At 54.0% G+C, this 22,457-nt stretch overlaps 1 protein-coding gene across 3 annotated transcripts in view; it reads left to right on the forward strand.

Moving 5' to 3' along the window:
• The window catches only part of MYBPC2 (myosin binding protein C2), a 26,338-nt gene continuing 3,881 nt past the window's right edge, over positions 1-22,457 (forward strand). For 2 of the 3 annotated variants that reach the window (XM_080827930.1, XM_080827932.1), the window contains exons 1-25: positions 1-423; positions 1,522-1,611; positions 2,154-2,240; positions 2,861-3,009; positions 3,428-3,545; positions 4,238-4,286; positions 4,463-4,522; positions 6,619-6,812; positions 7,082-7,214; positions 9,355-9,479; positions 9,579-9,684; positions 11,021-11,193; positions 13,538-13,703; positions 15,217-15,323; positions 15,670-15,699; positions 16,143-16,282; positions 17,362-17,521; positions 17,604-17,708; positions 18,158-18,346; positions 18,769-18,903; positions 20,356-20,523; positions 20,698-20,786; positions 20,903-21,098; positions 21,338-21,477; positions 22,218-22,377. In XM_080827930.1, coding sequence (XP_080684056.1) covers positions 405-423; positions 1,522-1,611; positions 2,154-2,240; positions 2,861-3,009; positions 3,428-3,545; positions 4,238-4,286; positions 4,463-4,522; positions 6,619-6,812; positions 7,082-7,214; positions 9,355-9,479; positions 9,579-9,684; positions 11,021-11,193; positions 13,538-13,703; positions 15,217-15,323; positions 15,670-15,699; positions 16,143-16,282; positions 17,362-17,521; positions 17,604-17,708; positions 18,158-18,346; positions 18,769-18,903; positions 20,356-20,523; positions 20,698-20,786; positions 20,903-21,098; positions 21,338-21,477; positions 22,218-22,377 — 3,088 coding nt within the window. In that variant the 5' untranslated portion in view covers positions 1-404. The remainder of the gene's footprint in view (positions 424-1,521; positions 1,612-2,153; positions 2,241-2,860; positions 3,010-3,427; positions 3,546-4,237; positions 4,287-4,462; positions 4,523-6,618; positions 6,813-7,081; positions 7,215-9,354; positions 9,480-9,578; positions 9,685-11,020; positions 11,194-13,537; positions 13,704-15,216; positions 15,324-15,669; positions 15,700-16,142; positions 16,283-17,361; positions 17,522-17,603; positions 17,709-18,157; positions 18,347-18,768; positions 18,904-20,355; positions 20,524-20,697; positions 20,787-20,902; positions 21,099-21,337; positions 21,478-22,217; positions 22,378-22,457) is intronic. The other variant, XM_080827931.1, reaches the window with a different exon arrangement.

Consider the following 22,457-nt stretch of genomic DNA (forward strand, 5'->3'; position numbering starts at 1 on the left):
GCCTCCCAGGAGTCAGGAGTCCAGGCCCTCATCCTCCATTTTCCTGGACCCAAGAATCCGAGCCCCAGACCCCGAAGTCCAGACCCTCCTCCTTCAGACGTGGGAGTCCTCACCTCCAGCCCCCTTCTTCCTGGGACCCGGGTGTCTGAACCCCAGGCCCCTCCTCCCCAGGGACTTGGCATTCGGCCATCTCGCGCGGTCCAGATGTTATTTCTCACCCTTCAGAACACGCCCCGCTGAATGTGGGGCAGCAAGGAGGGCGGGGAGACCAGGCTGATGCCTCCCACAGCCTCCTGGGAGTCTCCGGACTTCTTAAAGGGCTCCCCCTGGGGGCCCACCTGTTCGCCCCAGGGCGCTGAGGGACAAGCTGCGGTCTGAGGAGCCCAGGAGCGAGGTCTGCTGACATGCCTGAGGCGAAACCAGGTGACTTTCAGGACTGCCCTCCCTGGGTGGAGATGCGGTCCCCTTTTCTGAATGGGGGCTAAGGGCTCCTCTGTAGGTTTCGGAGAATGGGATGTGCTCTCTGTGTGGCGAGGGCTTCCCTTCCTTCTGTGGGGTGGGGGGCCGCATATCTGTGTTGGGTTGGTGGGTCTCCTTCCCTGTGCAGTGAGGGTGTTCCTTTCTCTGTAGGGATTTGGGGGCGGCATTTCTGGGTGCAGATAAAGATTATCTGACTTTGAGTCCTTTTTCTGCATAGGGATGGGAGTGCTGTGTATGTAGACCAGAGAGTCTTTGCCTGGTGATTGGGGTCCTCTACATTTGGGGATGGAGTTCTCTCCATAGGCATCAGGGTGCTTCTCTGAGTGAGGACTGAGTCCTTTCTCTGTAGGGGAGTGGGGTCCTTGTGTGTATAGAGGTTAGGGGTTCCTGTCTGGTGAGGAGAGCTCTTGTCTGGATAAGGATGAGGGGACCTCCTTTCAATAGGAATGTGGGCTTCCTCACGAAGGAATTAGGGAGCCTTCTCCATATAGGGGCCCCTTATGGGAGCCTTTCTCTGCCATTTGATGCTCTTCTCTGTATGGGACTGCGGACATTTTTAGCGTGGGGGTGTGGCTTTCTCTTTATGAAGAAGTGAACACATGAGATTCAAGTCCCTGGGAGGGACCCTCCTCCTGGGGTGTCCAGACCGCTGGCACCAGGCCAACCAGGCTGTGGAGTGGGGGTCCAGCCCCTCACTGCAGCTGGGTCGTGGGTGGGCCAGGAGCCAGCAGGCAGGGCGGGTGGAAGATGCCGTGGTCAGCACACGGTGTCCAGTTTCCAGCCCCGGGAAAGAGCTAATTATACCCCCAGGACCCAAAAGGTCAGGGCCTGGTGGCCTTAGTGGATGGGGCACGGCTTGTCTGGAGCAAGGGGAAACCTGATAGCTCAGACTCTCAGGATTAGAGATTAATTTACACCTGAAGGGACAGGACTTCTGCGTCTGAGGGAGGATGGGGGGGAGGGTGGGGGGCTAGAGTCCTGGGTTTTGGAAGAGGAGGGCACTGAGCACTTCCTCAACTGTGAACATCTTTTAACTCGCAGTAGCCAAAAAGGCCCCCAAAGGCAAAGAGGCTGCCAAACCAGCTCCCAAGGAAGCCCCCCCTGAGGAGGCTCCTGCAGAGCCCCCCAAAGGTGAGACAATGTTCCTGTGGGATCTGCAGAACCTGGCTTTTCATCCCCCAGGCTTCCTTTGTACCTCTGCAGCACCTTGCTCTCTCTCCTTTAGTCCTACCTCCAGAACTAATCCATCCTTCCCACACTCGCCCACAACCCTCCATGGCTCCCCGGTGCCCCCAGGTTAGAGCCCTGCCCCTCAGACTGGTCCCCAAGCCCCCGGCAGCTGGCTGATTCATCACGGAGTCCTGCCCAGTTCTGGATGCCGCGGTCTATTTCCACACCTCTCCTGCCCCAAAGCCATGTTCAAATGATCCAGTCCACCTCCCTCCAGTTCACAAATGGGGAAACTGAGGCCCAAAGGGGTGGAGGAGACTGGCCAAAGTCATGCAGCCACCTGCGTGATACATGGTCTTTCCGAAGTCACGAGAAGCCACTTTGCTCCATGCTTTGGCATCTGAGCAGAGGGGCCCTCACAGGCTCTAAGCCCCACTCATTAAGTGGCCTGCTGCCCCTTCCCCAGCCTGCCTCAGATCCCCCCAATCCTGTCTCCTAAGCAGAAGCTCCACCTGAGGACCAGTCTCCCACTGTCGAGGAGCCCACTGGCATTTTCCTGAAGAAGCCAGACTCAGTGTCGGTGGAGAATGGTGAGGGGGGATGAGGGAGGAGGGGGCTGGAGACATGACTCCTGGGTCTGAGGGAGGAGGGGGCTGGGGGTCTGGACTCCCAAGTCTGAGGGAGGAGGGGACTGGGGTCCAGGGCTCCTGGGTCTGAGGGAGGAGGGAGCTGGGGCCTGGACTCCCAGGTCTGAGGGAGGAGGGGGCTGAGGACCTGGACTCCTGGGTCTGAGGGAGGAGGGACTGGGGGCCTGGACTCCTGGGTGTGAGGGAGGAGGGGCTGGGGACCTGGACTCCTGGGTCTGAGGGAGGAGGGGCTGGGGGCCTGGACTCCAGGGTCTGAGGGAGGAGGGGGCTGGGGACCTGGACTCCTGGGTCTGAGGGAGGAGGGGCTGGGGGCCTGGACTCCCAGGTCTGAGGGAGGAGGGGGCTGAGGACCTGGACTCCTGGGTCTGAGGGAGGAGGGACTGGGGGCCTGGACTCCTGGGTGTGAGGGAGGAGGGGACTGGGGCCTGGACTCCTGGGTGTGAGGGAGGAGGGGGCTGGGGACCTGGACTCCTCTGTCCAAGGAAGGAGAAGCTCCCAGTCCTCTCTGTAGAGCCTCACAGTTCATGTCTGGCCACTCCCTCCCATCCCCACCCCCCACCCAGGAAAAGATGTGGTGATCGTGGCCAAGGTGAACGGGAAGGAGCTCCCAGAGAAACCGACCATCAAGTGGTTCAAGGGGAAGTGGCTGGAGCTGGGCAGCAAGAGCGGGGCCCGATTCTCTTTCAAGGAGTCCCATGACTCTGCCAGCAATGTGAGGACCCTGTGGGGACACTGCGGGTGTATGTGCTAAGGATGGAGTTTGGGCAGCCCCCGATTCTCAGAAGGCCTGTTGCTTGAAGCCTGGAGCCCCTGTAGGATGGAAAACAGGACCTCCAGGGATAGAGGTTGTGCGGGGCTGCTTGACGGAGATTGTGGGGAACAGGTGGGGACAATGTTTGGATTAGGGCAGGGCACACTTGGTCAGTCCGTGCATTCCCAGAAAGGTCTCTGGGGTCAGAGATGTGTGCCCCCAGGGTCAAGTTTGTCCAGGCATGTGAAGAGACAGCTGGCCCTTCCAGTGGGGCCAGGGTGAGAACCCAGAGAGGGAGATGTGAGGTGGGCTCTGGGGGGTGTGGAGTGGGGCTGGGGAGCAGTCACGCGCACCCACACCCCTGGCCCCCTGCCCCCAGGTGTACACCATGGAGCTGCATATTGGGAAGGTGGTCGTGGGGGACCGCGGGAATTACCGCCTTGAGGTCAAAGCCAAGGACTTCTGCGATAGCTGTGCCTTCAACATCGATGTGGAGGGTGCGCTGGTGGGGGGGGGTGGGGGAGCAAAGGATTTTGGGGGATGGGGCTGGGGTGGGTGTTTCAGCCTGGTGTAGAGAGCATCCAAATGTGGGGAGTGAGATTTGGGGAGGAGGGAGTAGATGCAGGGGTCGGGGCATTCAAAATTGGGGAGATAGTCTATGGGCTTAGACCATGAGGAGGTGTGGACTCGGGGTGGAGAGGGTGCAGGGTTTTGGGTGCCCAGCGAAGGCTGAGAAGATGAGCTAAGTAGATCCCAGGGTCTCAGTGGACAGGCTAGAGAAGGTAGCCATGAGGGCTTGGGAAGCAAGTGTGTCCAGGTTTAGGGCGAGGGTGTGCAAGCTTAGTGGGAGGTTATTATAGATTTGGGGGCATATGTATGGACCCCAGAGGGTGTACCGGCTCTGGGGTCTACAGCCCAGGATGCGTGGGGCTTAAATATGGGGGTCACAGGGAAGGCGGCTGCCCAGGCCCGGGGAGAAGAGTGTGCCAGCCCTGGTGTGTGGTGGGAGAGGCTGCTCGTGGGGCAGTGTGGCAGCAAGGGAAACGGGAATCCACGCTCAAGTTGCAGGATGTACTGGCCCACAACAGGGGGCCTGGGGGGAGGTTGTGCAGGCCTGGAGGGGCACTCTTGGTCTTAGATCAGGCCTTGCTTCCAGCTCACCTTCTGTCCCCCCATCTCCTCTCCCCAGTACCCCGCCAGGACGCCTCTGGGCAGGGTCTAGAAAGCTTCAAGCGTTCGTAAGTGATCCTGGAGCCTGGGAAGAGGTGTGGGGGGTTGGTGTCTGATGGTGCCAAAGACTATGGAGTGTCTTCCCTGGGCGGGGAGCTGTGGGAGAAGGGAAGAGTGGGGATCCAGGGCGGGCCTGAGGGCACCGGGCCTCCATGGGGTTCACACACCCTCTCAATGGCCACAGGGGCGAAGGGAAGTCAGAAGATGCAGGTGAGCTGGATTTCAGCAGCCTGTTGAAGAAGAGGTAAGCCTACCCCACTTGGCCTAGAGATGAGACATGGGGACTCATAGAGGAGGAGGTTCCATTGCCAGCCCTGGATGCCCCGTTTTCCGCTCTGTGACCTGCATCTACCCATTTCCCACCCATCCGGCTGTCTGTCCCTCCACCTATCCACGCACTCACCATTCACATTTACCTACAACCGCACCCACTCAGCCATCTGCCGGCCAGTTCCCCTACCTACCTGCCCTTCAACCCATCATCCTCACAGCCGTTTTCCTGTTCACTCAGGCTCTAATTCACCTGTACATCCCCCTGTGCACCCAGTCAAACACCCATCTGCCATTCTGGGTGAGGCAGCTCCACCCATCCACTCACCAATCACCCGTCTGTCCAACCAGCTACCTGTGTATCCATTGACTAATCCAGCCACTCACCTACCTGCGCACTTGCCCATTCATCCGCCCACACATCCATTCATCTACCCACCATCTCCCACCTGTCTATCCACTCGTCTGCCATTACACTCAGCTACCCATTCAGTAGCCCATCCATTCATCCTTCGCCCACCCGCCCCTTAATCCCATTTCCCAGCTAGGGAGGCACCACCAATCCACTTTCCACCACCCATCTGTCTCTCATCCATCTTCCTTCCCACCTGGGTATCTATCTGCACCTACATCTCTCTCCCAACTGAATCCGTCATCCCACCCACCCACCTGGCTATGCATTCCTCGATCAACGCTTCACCTCTTCAGTGACACACCCATCTACCCAGATAGCTCTCTGTGCGTGATCTATACGAAATTGCTGTTCTTTAGGTAAAAATGATGGGATATTGGCAATTTTATTCAATAAGTTCAATATGATGCTTTTCCGTTCGCTTGGTTATTCATTATCTACTGGTCCACCCATCCATTCTTCTATTCATTCATCTATCCCCATACCCAAATCCACAGCAACCCCGTCGAATGGCAGATTCATCTCCTTGTCTTTACCCAGCCAACCACCTACCTGGCCATCTCCTCTCAACATATCCACCCAGTTGCCGACCCAACCATTTGCCACCAACCCATCAGTCCATCCACTTGCCCAGCTATCTTCCATCCGCCCATTCATCTGTCTTCACACCACCCATCCACCACCTATCACCCATCCATGGACCCACACATCCATCACCCCAGCCATCCATCAACGCCTTGACCCGTGTCTGTATTAATTCTCCACCCAAAGCTCTGTACATCATTGCAGAGAGTCATATGTCCTCCTGTTCCCCACTCATCTCTCCTCTTTTTGTTCCCTTCCCTTCCTTCCTTCTTTCCAAAGATCTACTCACTTTCTCACTCAGCAAACATTTTCTGAAGCCTCCTGTCTCCCAGTCCCTGGGCTGAGATCAGGGGACAGAAAGAAGTTTGATTTGGTCTCTGACACTGAGTCACAGATTGGTTTGGGGAAATGGGTCTGGTCCAACAGACATAGACAGAGACCAAGATTGTTTAGTGTGACCAAAGAGAGGGTCTCACAGAGACCTTGTGAGAACCCAGAGGGAAGGCAACTCATTGCCTGGGAAGACCAGCAGTGCCTCACAGAGGAGGGGGCTTTGGCAGTAGGTCTGAAGAGGAGCGGATTAGGAAGGGAAAGTAGGGAGGGGTCATCTGGGCGGGGAAACATTTTGTGCAAGCCTGGGAGGCAGGAGGTTGGCCTGAGGGTTCAGGAAAGGCAAGGAACATGCTTGGGTGGTTGTGGGGGTGCTGATGGCATGGTGGGTGGCATCCTGACTGTCAGGCTGAGCTGCTGGGGCTTCCTCCTGATGGCAGTGGGGGACCCATGGAAGAATTCTGCACAAGGAAAGGATGTCATCTGATGTGGAAGTAAGGAATACCCTCCTGGGGCCATGTGGCGAGCAGGCTGGAGGGGAAGAGGCAGAATGGAGGCCAGGAGGTCAAGGAGGAGGCTGAGGCATCCAGGCGGAGAGGAAGGGGGCACCAGGCCCAGAGAGAGCGAGCGGCACAGCAAGTGGGTGAAGGCAGAGGGAGGGCAAAGGCAGAGGAAGCGCCTCACCTTTAATCCTAACTGCCCCGCCACCCCCTGTGGCCCCTGCCCACTCTCCCTGCCCTCAGGGAGGTGGTTGAGGAGGAGAAGAAAAAGAAGAAAGATGATGATGACCTAGGCATCCCCCCTGAAATTTGGGAGCTCCTGAAAGGGGCAAAGAAGAGTGAGTACGAGAGGATTGCCTTCCAGTATGGCATCACTGACCTCCGGGGCATGCTGAAGCGGCTCAAGAAGGCCAAGGTCGAGGTCAAGAAGAGTTCAGGTCAGCACTGCTCAGAGGGGAGGTGCGCCCTGCCTCGGGGATCCCAGCATCGTGGGTATTGGATATTTGGACCCTGGACCTATCTCTTGAAGGTTCCAATCTAAGGAGTAATAGAGCCCTGTGGTCAGGCACGTCCACGTTCATGGGAGGCTTCCTGACATTGACCTTGGAGAGCCCATGGTCTGGGGAGGGAGATGTGGCAGCTCTGGGGGTGACCAGGGCAGTGAGAACCTCTCAGCTCCATGCACCCTGCATCCTTCAATCTCCAGCCTTCACAAAGAAGCTGGATCCAGCCTACCAAGTGGACAGGGGCAACAAGATCAAGTTGGTGGTGGAAATCAGTGACCCAGACCTTCCTCTTAAGTGGTACAAGAACGGCCAGGAGATCAAACCAAGTAGCAAGTATGTGTTGAGGGACAGTCCCTCAGGGGGGTGGGGGGAGATCTGAGTCCCAGAGAGGGCCCAGATATAAATCAGACCGCTCTTAACCCAGGAAGAGCTCTCCCTCATTCATATGAAAAGTGTAAATACCTCAACAAAAAAAACCTGAGCCTGGCTGGCTCCGTTGGTGAAGCATGCGACCCTTGATGTCAGGATCATGAGTTCAAGCGCCATATTGGGTGTAGAGATTACTCCTTTTTTATTTATTTTTATTTTTTATTTTTTTCCTTTTTAATTTTTTTAAATTTAAGGGTTTTGTTGTTGTTGTTAAAGATCTTATTTATTTATTTGACAGAGAGAGAGAGACAGAGGGAGACAGCCAGAGAGGAACACAGGCAGGGGGAGTGGGAGAGGGAGAAGCAGGCTTCCTGGTGAGCAGAGGGAGCCCAATGTGGGACCCGATTCCAGAACCTGGGATCATGCCCTGAGTTGAAGGCAGATGCTTAATGACTGAGCCACCCAGGAGCCCCTAGAGATTACTCTTAAAAAAATCTTCAGGGGCGCCTGGATGGCTCAGTCGGTTAGGCATCTCTCTTCAGCTCAGGTCATCCTAGGATCGAGTCTCGCATTGGGTTCCCTGTTCAGTGGGAAGTCTGCTTCTACCTCTCCCTCTGCCTCTCCTCCTGCACATGTACGTGCTTTCTCTCTCAAATAAATAAATAAAATTTTTATAAATAAATAAATAAGCTTTTAAAAAAGTTGTTCAAGGTAATGAAGACAAGAATTTGGTTGAGAAGAAACCAATGGCCAATGTGCTGTGGAGGACACATTCAACCTTGAAAATAACAGCAACAACCACAATAATAATGCAAATAAGTAACAGTCTTTCTGCTCTCCAAATAGGCAAAGACTTTCCAAAATGATAAAACCCAGTGCTGGAGACGACATAGAGAAATGGGTACACAAATGCTGTTGGCAGGAATGGTACCTGCTAAATCTCTGAACGGGCGGTGTGTTAAAAATCTTTCAGATGGTGCAATTTGAGGGATTTATCCTAAGAGAATTATCATGGTTGTGCATATTTCGCTGCAAGGATGTTCCTGAAGGCATTTGCTATTGCAGCAAAAAATGGAAAACAACCAAAATGTATGATTCCTTGCCAAAGTTCTATGTGGTCACTAAGAAGGAGATCCTAAAATGTATACTAGTATGGGAAGCTGGTCAAAGTTTGCAAACGGGAAGAAGCATGGTTCCCATTTCTGCTTCACAAAATGTTAATCTACATACATATAGATAAAAAGATTGGAAAGACAGAGGCTGAAATGTTTGCAACAGTTATCTCTTGGATGGGTTCTAGTTTTATTATTTTTTTCATGGCTGTGTGTGTGTGTGTGTGTTTTAAAGTTATTAATTTATTTAAGTCGTCTCTACACACAACGTGGGGTTCTAACTCAGAATTTCCTAGATCAAGTGTCAGCATGTTCTCCCGACTGAGCCAGCCAGGCGCCCTGGCTGTGTCTTCTAAGTTTCTCATCAGGAGCATGTTGGATAAGATAAAAAGTTAAGTTAGTTAAGGTCCAGGTTAAGTTGCTGTAACAGAGTCCCTAGGTTACATTACTTGAAGTGAGAGAGAAATGTATTCCTAGCTGATTGAGGGTGGTGGGTTGGCTTTCTTCTTAGAGATTGTTTGGGGACCCAGGTTCCACATTTTAGGCTACACCATTTCTTGTGACATTGTCCTCATCCACATGATTGAAGCTGGGTCATGGGAGACAGGAAGGGGGAAGGAGAGAAGTCTGGAGCAAGCAACACAAAGGTGGAGATAAACTAACTAGCAGTTATGCAGCTGGAATCCACTCACATTCCGTTGGCCCAAGTTCAGTGGCGTACCATTCTAGCTGCTAAGGAGGCTGGGAAATGTAGTTCTCAGGTCGGTAGCTGTGTGCTATTGCTAAATGGAAGGGGAGGATGGATATGGACGGCGAGGGGGCAGTTAAGATTTCCCCTATGGGTATTTAAATACTAGAAATTAGACCATCTGTCTGCTCCTGCGCAATCTGGCCCTGAGAGGGAGTGACTTGCCCTAAGAGCTGGTAGGCAGATCTACCCCAGGCCCGGGATCTCCTCCAGGCTCTAGGCTGAGATAAGATTTTTGCACCAGGTACGTGTTTGAGAATGTTGGTAAGAAGCGAATTCTCACCATCAACAAGTGCACACTGGCGGACGATGCTGCTTATGAGGTCGCTGTCAAAGATGAGAAGTGTTTCACCGAGCTCTTTGTCAAAGGTGAGGCTGAGATTTGGGCCTGAGCTTAGGGAGTGGGGCTCTGGGGTGGGGGTGGGGGGTCCTGAAACTACTGACGTCCTGTGCCTCTGTGTCTCACAGAACCTCCAGTCCTGATTGTCAAACCCCTCGAGGACCAGCAGGTGTTTGTGGGTGACCGGGTGGAAATGTCAGTGGAGGTATCAGAAGATGGTGCCCAGGTCATGTGGTAAGTGACTCTTGATCCCTGAGCTCCATACAGGTGCCCACAGCTTCTTTGCCTCAGCTCTGATCTTTATGAGCCTCTTAGAGATTCTGAAACTTTACCCACTAGTCACCAGGAGACCTCAGCTCAGCCTTTCTCTATAAATCCTGACCTGCACCCATGATCTCTTTCTGGAACTTCTGACCTCTCCCTATCTTATCTTCTTCCAGCTCCTTCTCCTGATCCTTGCTATTTCAGATTCATTTACTCATCCATTCAACCAATCATCCATCCTTTGGTCCATCCACTCATGTATCCATTCACCAGCCCATCCTTTATCCATCCATCCACTCGTCTATCCCATTGGTTCATCTGTCCATCCATCCAGCTATCCATCCCCTCGCCCACTCACTCACCCACCCACCTCCTCATCCATTCATCCATCCCACATCTATTCACCCACCCAACAAATATTTATTGAGCACCTATTATATGATGGCACTCTTCAATGTATTGGAGATATAATGGTGAGAAAATATACCAATATGTCACCCACCCTTTTAGAGTTAATAATCTGGTAAACCTCTGGGGTGTATGTGTAGGAGAGGGAGACTTGTGTTAGTCAAGACATCACATGAATAAATATAAAAGTTCTATTTTGACAAGTGTTTCAGAAGAGCACTAACTGAAGCTATAACCACTTTTTTTTTTAAAAGATTTTATTTATTTTTTTGACAGACACAGATCACAAGTAGTCAGGGAGGCAGGCAGAGAGAGAGGAGGAAGCAGACTCCCTGCTGAGCAGAGAGCCCCACATGGGGCTCGATCCCAGGATCCTAGGATCATGACCTGAGCTGAAGGCAGAGACCTTAACCCACTGAGCCACCCAGGCGCCCCTATAACCACTTTTTAATAGGCAGAAGGGACTCAGGAGGTCAGGGAAGGCTTTCTGGAGGAGATGACAATGGAGCTGAGATTTGAATGATAAGGAGGTAGAAAAGAAGTGGGAAGGGAAGAGTTTCTCAGGCAGGGAAGTACCGTTTAGAGAGGCCACAATATTTGATGTCTCTCTGGGACCCCAGGACTCCCTCCATGCCCTGACATCTCCCAGTGACCTTTCATTCCAATCGGGACCTTGCGGCATCTCCCTGTGGCCTGTGACTTCCTGTGACCCACTATCCCACCTGTGACCCGACTATTCAAGATGTTTCTGTCAACCTGAATCTCTCCTCCCTCCTGGGACTGCCCTTCTGACCCTGACCTCCGCTCAGGACTGTCTCTCTGGCCCTCCCCCTGTGATATCCAGACCCAGGGCTATGTGGGTCCCTCACTTCTCTTCTTCCCGTTCCCCTTCACCTAGGATGAAAGATGGGGTGGAACTGACACGGGAGGATTCCTTCAAGGCTCGATACCGCTTCAAGAAGGATGGGAAGCGTCACATTCTTATCTACTCAGATGTGACCCTGGAGGATGGGGGTCACTACCAGGTCATGACCAATGGAGGCCAGTGTGAGGCCGAGCTCATCGTGGAAGGTACGGGGCCTCCAGGTGGGGAGGGGGGTGCTGCAATGTGTCAAGCTTCTCCTCACAGCTCAAAATTGCTCAGGCCCTGGGGTGCCTGGATGGCTCAGCCAGAAGAACGTGTGACTTTTGATCTCGGAGTCATGCGTTCGAGCCCCAAGTTCAGGGTAGAGTGTTTACTTAAATAAATAAAGAAACTTAAGAAAAATTGGTCAGGGGCGCCTGAGTGGCGTAGTCGGTTAAGGGTCCAGCTCTTGGTTTCAGCTCAGGTCATGATCTCGGGGTCCTGGGATCGAGCCCCACGTCAGGCTCTGTGCTTGGCACGGAGTCTGCTTGTCCCTCTCCCTCTGCTTCTCCCCCTCTGCCCCTCTCTCTCAAATAAATTAATAAATAAAATCTTTTTTTTTAAAGATTTTATTTATTTATTCATTTGACAGACAGAGATAATAAGTAGGCAGAGAGGCAGGCAGAGAGAGAGGAGGAAGCAGGCTCCCTGCTGAGCAGAGAGCCCGATGTGGGGCTCGATCCCAGGACCCTGGGATCATGACCTGAGCCAAAGGCAGAAGCTTAACCCACTGAGCCACCCAGGCGCCCCAATAAATAAAATGTTAAACAAACAAACAAACACTGCTCAGGCCCCGAATCTTGCAGTTGTCCCTGACTCCTCTCTTGGCCTCTCACCGGCATTCAGTTCACCAGCGACTCCTGGCAGCTTTCCCCTCAGAAGATATCCGGGATCTGACCGCTCTTCCCCTCCTCTGTTGCCCTCACTCGTCCCAGGCCTCCACCCCTCATGCCTGAACGACAGCACTGGTCAGTGGGTGCCCTGTTTCCATGGCTGCCCCCTCCCCCACTCATACACACCAGCCAGAGAGTGATCCTTGTAAAATGTAAGTCAGATGGTGGAAACTGAGCACACGGCCGTGTAGGGCCCAGGTCACTTTCCTGTTATGTAAGACGTCACCCTCTCCGCCAGGGGAAGCTGACTGACAGCCACGTAGGACTCCATGTATTACATTTGCAAATGCCTGTGAGTCTTTAATTCCTTAAATATAAAAAAATGAACCAACCCCAAACTAAGGTATTTATGAGCCAAATCAATTATGGTATGTCAATACGAAGCCCTTAAAAATGGACAGTGTGACATGCACTGATATGGAAGGATTCCCGATATACCCTGTTGTCAGGTAAAAAAGCAAATATGTTACAATTTGCAAGGAGGGGAGGGGAGGAAGGAAGGAAAGGAAGGGAGGGAGGAGAGAAAACATATATACCTATTTGCTTTCATAGTGATCAACTAAGCGGGTAGTGCCCGTTTGGAGAAGGGAGGATTGGAGGTGGGTAAGTAGGAGATAACCCCTTTACATCTAAATCCATTTCGTTTGTTTTCTTTTTTTTTTTTTTTTTGAGATTTAATTATTTATTTGAGAGAGAGAGAGAGAGAGTACAGGCAGGGGGTTGGGGAAAGGGAGAAGCAGACTCCCTGTCGAGCACAGGGCCCAACTTGGCGCCTGAGCCCTGGACACCGGGACCATGTCCTGAGCTGAAGGCAGATGCCTAACCGACTGAGCCACCCAGGGCCCCCAGTGCCTTTATTTTTAAGGCATATACATGCATTGTTTTGTTAAAAAAAAAAAAAAGTACGTCAGATCCCAGCCATCTTTACAACATTCTCTAGTGGCTCCTGCCTGGCTGGGAGTCCTCTCTGGGGCCCCCAAGGTCTGTGATCTGGCCCCGTCTGCCCCTGCCCAGCTCATCTCCTACCATGTCTGCCTCGCTCACTGCGCGCTGGTCTCCTCACTGCTTCCCACACCGAGCCTGCTCTGCTCCACAGGGCTTTTGCACGTGCTGTTGCTGTCACCTGGGGGACTCTTCTGCTGCATTCTCCAACAGACGCTTTCCCGCCGTCCTTCAGGCTTCGTCACTCCCTCTTGTTATACGTTTCTTTCTTTCTTTTTTTTTTTTTTTTAAATATTTTATTTATTTATTTCTCAGAGAGAGGGAGAGAGAGAGAGAATGCAAATGCATAAGCAGGGGGAGTGGCAGGCAGAGGGAGAAGCAGTTTCTCCAATGAGCACGGAGCCTGTTGCGGGACTCGATTCCAAGACCCTGGGATCATGCATGACCTGAGGCAAAGGCAGATGCTTAATCTACTGAGCCACCCAGGTGCCCTTGTTATATGTTTCCTTGTTTCCCTGGTCACCGACTGTCTCCACATTAGAATATGAGCTCCACCAGGCCGGTGGATGTTTCTGGGCTGTTCACAGCTATATCCCCAGTGCCTGGAACAGCGCTTGCGAATATCTGTGGGCCGCCTGGAGTTCTCATGGGCTCTTATCCTTCTCTCCCCGCGCAGAGAAACAGCTGGAGGTCCTGCAGGACATCGCAGATCTGACAGTGAAGGCCTCGGAGCAGGCCGTGTTTAAGTGTGAGGTGTCTGATGAGAAGGTGACAGGCAAGTGGTACAAGAACGGGGTCGAGGTGCGGCCGAGCAAGAGGATCACCATCTCCCACGTGGGGAGGTGCGGAGTAGACCGTGGAGGTGGTGGAGAGGGGAGGGGTGCGTGCGGGTGGCGTGTGTGTCAGTTGGCTATCGCTGCAGAACAACCATCCCTCTACTTAGTGGTTTAAGGGGAAGGGAGCCACAGGCTGCAGGGTCTTACTGCAAGGGGCACAGATACAGGGAGGGGAGAACCTGTGGCCGTGTCTGCCAACAGTCTCCTACAAAGTGGGGGAGACGTCTAGCTGGGGAAACAAAGGGACTGGAATTCAACAGGTGGCACAGGGACATCCAGGAGAAGTACCTGGTGACCTGTGGGATATGGAGAGCCGCCGTGAGGCCAGAACAGCACGCCCAAGCGCGTGTGCCCCCGTAGGGTGGTGAATTGCATTTCCTGACCGCGGCTCTTGGCAGAACGCAGGCTTTCTTCGGGTTCTGGGTCAGGAACACCGCCTGCCAGGAGTGTCGGTAACTCTGAGAATGAATCGTAATGCTTATGGGGCATTTATTACGTGCTGGGAGAGTTTTACTTCTTTATTTTTCTTAAGATTTTATTTATTTATTTGACAAACAGAGATCACAAGTAGGCAGAGAGGCAGGCAGAGAGAGAGAGAGGAGGAAGCAGGCTCCCTGCTGAGCAGAGAGCCGGATGCGGGGATCGATCCCAGGACCCTGGGATCATGACCTGAGCTGAAGGCAGAGGCTTTAACCCACTGAGCCACCCAGGTGCCCTGAGAGTTTTACTTCTTTACAACAACCCTGGTGTAGAGTGCTATCATGATTCCTCTTTTATAGATGAAGAAACAACACACAGGGGGCTTAGCTAACTTGCCCAAGGTCACACAGCTAATAAGTGGCAAAGCTGAGATTTGAACTCAGATGATAGCATTTCAAAACCCAGAATAAAAATGGTGGGCCTGGGGGAACAGCGCCTGGTGGGCTCAGTTGGTGAAGCGTCCGCCTTTGCCTTTGGCTCAGGTCCTGATCTCTGGGTCCTGGGATCGAGCCCCACCTTGGACTCTGAACTCAGTGGGGAGCCTGCTTCTCCCTCTGCCTTGCCCCTAGCCCCGCTTGTGCTTGCTGTCTCTCAAATTAAAAAAAAAAAGGTGGGCAAGGGGACTTAGAGTGCATCGAGAGGGTGTTTCTCTGGGAGGCTGGCTGGCTTTTTAGGAAAGATGTGCGATTCTCGATCTCTGCATTATGACTTCGAGCCCCACATTGGGTGCAAAGATTACTTAAATGAATAAACTTTAAAAAAAAGGTGTTTCTCGGGGCGCCGGGGTGGCTCAGTGGGTTAAGCCTCTGCCTTCAGCTCAGGTCATGATCTCAGGGTCCTGGGATCAAGCCCCGCATCGGGCTCTCTGCTCGGCAGAGAGCCTGCTTCCTCCTCTCTCTCTCTGCCTGCCTCTCTGCCTACTTGTGATCTCTGTCTGTCAAATACATAAATAAAATCTTAAAAAAAAAAAAAGGTGTTTCTCCATGGTGATCCGTGGGGTGACCCACCTGATTCCTGCCTTGTCCCCACAACACCTTAGGTTCCACAAGCTGGTGATCGATGATGTCCGCCCTGAAGATGAGGGAGACTACACATTCGTGCCCGACGGCTATGCCCTGTCCCTCTCAGCCAAGCTCAACTTCCTGGGTGAGGGTGCCCCTCTGTGTTCCCCAGGGGCCAGAGCACCCACCTTCCCAGACCCCAGAGCCCAGATCCCTCCTTCACGATTAGGTTTCCCTAGTGCGTATTAGGGGTGACAGCAGGTGGCGTCTGATCTTGTGGGAGGAGTCAGATGGAAACATGGAGGGAGAGAGCACTATACATTCTGATGAGTGTCCGCCTGGGGGGAGGGGCAGTCATGGGCCTGGACCCATTCCCAGCCCCCCGGGTCCCTGGGTGATGCCAGACCTTCCCCGCCGCCTCTGGGGTGGGAGGGTGGGATTAGGGGCCCACTGGATTTAGAGCTAACAGAGCCATCTTCTTTGTCCTCCAGAAATCAAGGTGGAGTATGTACCCAAGCAAGGTAAGGACCAGGGGCTGCTGTGCTAACCTGAGGGTCTGGACTCCTGGGTCTGAGGGAGGAGGGGCTGAGGGGCCTGGATTCCAGGGTCTGAGGGAGGAGGGGCTGAGGGCCTGGATTCCTGGGTCTGAGGGAGGAGGGGGTTGAGGGTCTGGACTCCTGGGTCTGAGGGAGGAGGGGCTGGGGGTCTGGACTCCTGGGTCTGAGGGAGGAGGGGCTGAGGGTCTTGACTCCTGGGTCTGAGGGAGAAGGAGACTGGGGGTCCTGACTGCTGGGGCTGAGGGTCCTGACTCCTGGGTCTGGTGGAAGAGGGGCTGGGGGCAGGACCCCAGGATTTCTATGGCTATTGGAGCCTAGCTCTTGGGGAACCCAGCTTGCCTTGGTGGGGATCAGGATGACCTAGCTGCCCACTCCCAAGTTCCCCAGTATCTCTTTTTTGCCACTAGAGCCACCAAAGATCCACCTGGACTGCTCAGGGAAGACCTCAGAGAATTCAATTGTGGTTGTGGCTGGAAACAAGCTGAGGCTCGATGTGTCCATCACTGGGGAGCCTCGTCCTGTCGCCACCTGGCTGAAGGGAGATGAGGTATGGCGGGGCTCCCCCTGACCCCGTGCCCTGACTTCTTCTCCCTCTCAGCTCTGCTGGGCAACTTGGGGCAAGTGGCTTCCCTCTCTGAGCTTCAGTTTCATTGTCTGTAAAATGAGAATGATGGTCCTTCTTTAGAGGATTGAAGGCTGGAGATTGTATTTGTCTATCACATGGTACTGGCCTGCCACATGGTGGGTGCTCCCTCCATCCCTCCTCCATCCCTCCATCCCTCCATCCATCCATCCATCCTTCCCTCCACCCATCCATTAATCAGTCAGCCAGCAAATCCAGCTATCCATCAACTCAACCATCCACCCATCTTTCCATTCATAAACTTATCGATTATTTAATTCATCCGGCCATCTTCTCATCTAGTAATTAATCCATTTGTCCATTTATCCATCAGTCAGTCCGAGGTTCCATCCATCCAACAAATATTTTTATTTTGTATGTTCCAGGCACTGGACAGTTCCATTTTTCTTCCATCCTCTAGGCTTCAGAGTCCTAGTCTGTAAAATGGATAGACTTGACTCAATCTTCATTCATTGCTTCAGTCAGCAAACACAGCCCCTGAGTCTTCCTCTGTGCGGGGCTCTGTGCACAGCACTGGGGATACCACCATGAGGAGGGAGGTGGAGGGAGGCGGACACGTGCCCGAGCAGCCATAGTCCGGGGTGACCGGGGCTGAGATGAAGGGGGGGTACTGGAAACTCTGAGACTTCAGGGGGTAGGGCCATCACTTTCAGCTGGGGGCTTCCAAGATGGCTTCCCAGAAGAGGCGACTTCTAGGCGAGTCCTAAAGGATGAGGAAGAGCAGAGCAAATAGAGGAGTGGCTGAGGGGATCGCGTGCCACATCTTTGGGATTTTAATTCAGGGTGGTGTTTGGAGGATGAGGAGGGCCGCAGGGAAGAATGGTGAGGCTGGGTGTCAATGCAACGGGTCCTCTTGCTCTGGGTCCAAGGCCCTGTGTGTTGTGTGGTGATGAGGAGCCGCTGGAGGACTCTGAACGGTCAGGGCAGAGGTGGGTCTGGGCTCGGGGAGAGATGGAACAAGGCCACCCCGCGGCTGTGTCCAGGTGTTCACGGCCACCGAAGGCAGGATCCGCATCGAGAATCAGACAGACATCAGCAGCTTTGTGATCGAGAGTGCCGATCGAGCGGATGAGGGCCGCTACACCATCAAGGTCACCAACCCCGTGGGCGAGGATGTGGCCTCCATCTTCGTGCGGGTTGTGGGTGAGCAGAGGGAGCTGAGGGAGTGAGCCAGGGTGGCTCCCTGAGGCCCCGAGGGACCCGCTGATCATCCTGTCTCCCACAGATGTCCCAGACCCCCCGGAGGCTGTGCGGGTCACCTCTGTTGGAGAGGATTGGGCCATTCTTGTCTGGGAGCCACCCAAGTACGATGGGGGGCAGCCAGTCACTGGTGAGTGCCCATATGCCGGAGTCCCCATAACCTCTGACCTCTCTTACTCCCCCTGCCCCACCACCCCAACGATCGCTTGGCCTTCAAGAGTTCTTAGCATCCTTGGTGATCTCCCTCTGAGATCGGTTTTCCATCTTGGATGTCTTGCAATTCCTTTGGTCTTCCCTCTCATTCTTTGCTTCCCAGCAACCTGGGGATCTTCGCTTACAGCATAGGGTTTTCTATGATCCCTGACTCCTGATTCATGACTCGTGACTGTTCCTGACCCCCAGCCCCATGACTGGTGACTACTGACTGCTCTGTGACCCTGAGACCAACCCAAGATTCATGTCCTCAGACCTCTCTGGGGTCATGTGACCTTTTGATGTGCCTCTCACTGCTACAACTGACCTGTGACCCCATAGTCTCCCCATGGGCATCACTCCTCTCTGTTGGGCGGGGGCGTCCAGGTTACCTCCTGGAGCGGAAGAAGAAGGGCTCTCAGCGCTGGATGAAGCTGAACTTTGAGGTCTTTACGGAGACGACCTATGAGTCCACCAAGATGATCGAGGGCGTCCTCTACGAGATGCGGGTCTTCGCGGTCAATGCCATTGGTGTTTCCCAGCCCAGCATGAACACCAAGCCCTTCATGCCTATTGGTAATGCTCCTCTGCACCCTCCCCAAACCCCTGTCCATCTCCAACCCCTGCCCTACCTGTTGCTGATCTCTGACCCTATACCTGGCCTTTGAACCCCCAGCCCTAACCAACCTCCCGACCTCTTACTGACCCAGTACATTAGTCACCAATCTCTATGATCCTAGACTCTGTGCCTTTGTCCAGATCCCTTATAGACCCCTGACCTACCAGACCAACACTTCTCCCTCCTCCTGGAGACCTCACCATCCCTTGATACATGTTGTGGTTTTAATGACTCATGATGACATGTCCTGGCTCGTGGACCTCTGGCCCACCATAATTCTCCCTTTCCTGATCAGTGACTCCAGCTCTGATTCCTGCCCCTCCCTGTGACCACCGACCCCTCATTTGCTTCCACTGTCTTTCTCTCTGGATTCTTACAGCACCCACGAGTGAACCCTTGCACCTGACAGTGGAAGACGTGACAGACACGACCACCACTCTCAAGTGGAGGCCTCCAGATAGGATCGGGGCAGGCGGCATCGATGGGTACCTGGTGGAGTACTGCCTGGAGGGCTGTGAGTGGCCCCGTCAGGTCTGGGGGTGGGGGCGCGGTGTCTCACACAGAGCCCTGCTGGGGGTCCAATCCAGGGGACTGCAAAGAGGGCAGTGCAAGGAGAGCTCTTTGGTGGGGTGGGCTGGCCTAGCCCTGTGTCTGTACTTGCTTGAATCCCTGAATGGGATGGCTCAAGCCAGGCCCCGTTGACCAGCTTGTCCTCTCTCCCTCCCTCTCTCCCATCCTCCTTCCTCCTTTCCCTGTACCCATCTTCCATACAGTAATACTTTCCCATCCATCTATCCATCCTCCCTGTAATTACGGACTACCTATATTCCTTCTTTCTCTCGTCCATCCCTCCCTCCATTTGTCCATCCATCCTTCCTTCCTTCTTTCCTGTCTTCCTTCCTTCCCTCCTTCCCGCATTCTTCCCAATCATTTGCCCACCATTGGTCATCCATCCAACCATCTGTCTATCCATCTGAAAATATTTTGGATCAACCAACTATCCATCCGTCTTGTAACATGTTTTCCATCTGTATATTTATCTCTTCACCACCATTTTTCTTCCCTCTTCCCTCCCTCCCTTTCACCTTCCTTTCCTTCTTCCCATTCATCCATTTCCCTATATGACCACTGTCTACTGGTCATGACATCTGTCTGCCGTCTCTCCATCTTTCTGTGTATCCATCCACCCATCCACCCATCCACCCATCTTTCCACACATCCAACTCTCCATTCTCCACTGAACAAACACGAACTGAGTGCTGGACTCCATGCCAGGCTCGGTGCCACGGCTGTTGGGGTACCTGCAACACGGTCATCTCACTGGGAAGACAGGCGTGATCATCTCAACACCGTATCCCAGGCCTTAAAGTCAGACAGACGGGGGTTCCCATCCTGCCCTACACTTCCCTTCATCTAAAAATGGACGAAGACAGTTGCCTCCTTGACAGGGTACAGTGATGACTGCGTTTGGTAATGCATGTAAATGATGGATGGTTGGACTCTCATCACCTTCTTCCCTCTTTCTCTTTCCAGCGCTCTTTACTCCATTCTTGCCCTTGCCTATCCCTCTCCCATCTGCGCCAGGCCACTGTGATGTTTCAGGACCTAGTCTCGTTAGAGTTCGCCCTGGTGGTTGTTGGTCTGACCCACATTGGTTCACCAACCTATGGCAATAAACCTAAGCTAGAAAGCAAGGGGGCAGGAAATCCGAGAAGCTGTCTCTAACCAGCCCCCCATTCCCTACACCTCTGAACCTTGATTTCCCCATCTCTAAAATGGGGATAACATAGGACAGAGGCAGAGATCAGTGAGCTAACTAACACGTGTGCCGCCCTTCCAGCCTGGTCATAATAAGTGCTTAACAAATATCAGCTGCTGCTGTTCATTGCGGTCAGCCCCAGGCACGGGAAGGGACAACCAGCTGAGGGGCTTCTAGAAGGTTCCCAGTATGACTTCTTTTTTGTAGCCGAGGACTGGGTCCCAGCTAACACGGAGCCCATAGAGCGCTGTGGCTTCACCGTCAAGAATCTCCCCACGGGAGCAAAAATCTTGTTTCGGGTAGTGGCAGTCAACATCGCGGGGCGCAGCGAGCCCGCCTCCCTGTTCCAGCCCGTCACCATCCGGGAGATTGTGCGTAAGTGACTCTGAGCCCGCTCTCCCAAAGACCAAGTTGCTGTCATCCAGCCTGCCCTTGCCATGTCATCATTAGGGCCTCCCCCAAGAACGTCATCGCCACAGTCTCTCTGTCCCTCCCTCGAGTGTCCCCCAGCCCAGCACTGAGCCCCCATTCCTGTGTCTGTGCCCTCAGAGCAACCCAAGATCCGGCTCCCACGCCATCTCCGCCAGACTTACATCCTCAAAGTGGGGGAACACATCAACCTCGTCATCCCCTTCCAGGTGTGCCGAGCTGGGGTCGGTCTTAGGGGTCAGGGCCCAAGGGTAAGGCCCAGGGCGGGGCCCAGGGTGAGACCCAGGCTGACCTCTCGGCCTCCCTTCCCTCTGCACCCCCCCAGGGAAAGCCCCGGCCCCAGGTGGTGTGGACGAAGGGCGGGGCACCCCTGGACCCCAACCGCGTGCACGTGCGCACCAGCGACTTCGATACCGTGTTCTTCGTGCGCCAGGCGGCACGCTCGGACTCGGGGGAGTACGAGTTGACCGTGCAGATCGAGAACATGAAGGACACGGCCACCATCCGTATCCGGGTCGTGGGTGCGCGGGCAGCTGGGGCAGGGGGAGGCACTGTGGCCCAGGAGATGGGGCGTGAAGAGATTGGGACGGAAACGAGGACGTGAGGCTGGGATGGGGCCAAAGGGCGAGGAAGCGGGAGTGGGGAAAGGCCTAAGCCTGATCAGAATCCCGGGACCAGGTGAGGGGGCTTAGGTGGGGAGAGATGCAGGGAGGAGGGAAGGGGTTGGCGTCTGACAACCGCCCCCCCCCCACCATTCCAGAAAAGGCAGGACCAGCAGAGAACGTGATGGTGAAAGAGGTGTGGGGCACTAACGCGCTGGTGGAGTGGCAGCCCCCCAAAGATAATGGGAACAGTGAGATCACGGGCTATTTTGTCCAGAAAGCCGACAAGAAAACCATGGTGAGAGACCCAAGGGCCGGGGTGGGGTGGGGTGGCCAAGATCTGCAGAGCAGATGCCATTGTCTCCGGGTCCCTGCTGGGGAAGGGAAACCCTCCTTGGAGAGAGTGGGAGCACAGGCTGGGGCTGGGAGGGAAGCCTTCTGGGCACAAGGTGGGTTTTCTTTTCCTTTTTTTTTTTTTTTAATAAACTAAGGTAAAATTCACATAAAATGAAGCATTAACAATTTTAAAGCTTTTAGTCTGTTCCCACTGTTGTGTCACTAACACAACTAGTTCCAAGACATTTTCATCTCCCCAAAAGGACACGTCACACCCACTAAGCATTCGCCCCTCCCCCCCCAGCCGCAGGCAGCCACTAATCTGCTTCCTATTTGTATGAATTTGCCTTCTCTGGACTTTTCATATAAATGGGATCATGTGATACGCACCTTCCTTCGCTCAGCAGAAAGCTTTCCGGGTCCCCGCAGGTTGCATCGTGGATCGGGGCTGTAGTCCTTTCCATGGCTGAGTGAGAGTGCCTGGTTTGGACCTACCACATTTTGCTTCTCTGTTCAGCCCCTGACGGGCACGTGGACTGTTCCCACCTCTTGGGCCATTTTGAACAGTGCAGCTGGGAACCGCAAGCTGTCTTAGCGGGGTGCACGCTTTGGTGTGCTTTGCTCACGCCCTGGGCTTTCTTGTGTCCGTGTTCCTGTGTCTGATTCTTCCGGCCCCTCCCTGTCTGTCCCCCACTGCCCCAGGAGTGGTTCACCGTCTACGAACACAGCCGGCACACCTCCTGTACGGTGCCTGACCTCATTGTGGGCAATGAGTACTATTTCCGCGTTTTCAGCGAGAACATCTGTGGGCTCAGCGACTCCCCCGGTGTCTCCAAGAACACGGCCCGGATCCTCAAGACAGGTCCTGCCACCCCACTTCGCGGAGTCCGATCTCCTCTCTTGGCTGGGATCCTACCTTGACTCCTCTCCCCGCCCCCAGAC

This window comes from Martes martes (assembly GCF_963455335.1).
Source record: "Martes martes genome assembly, chromosome: 17".
In the NCBI taxonomy this organism is placed as follows: Eukaryota; Metazoa; Chordata; class Mammalia; order Carnivora; family Mustelidae; genus Martes; species Martes martes.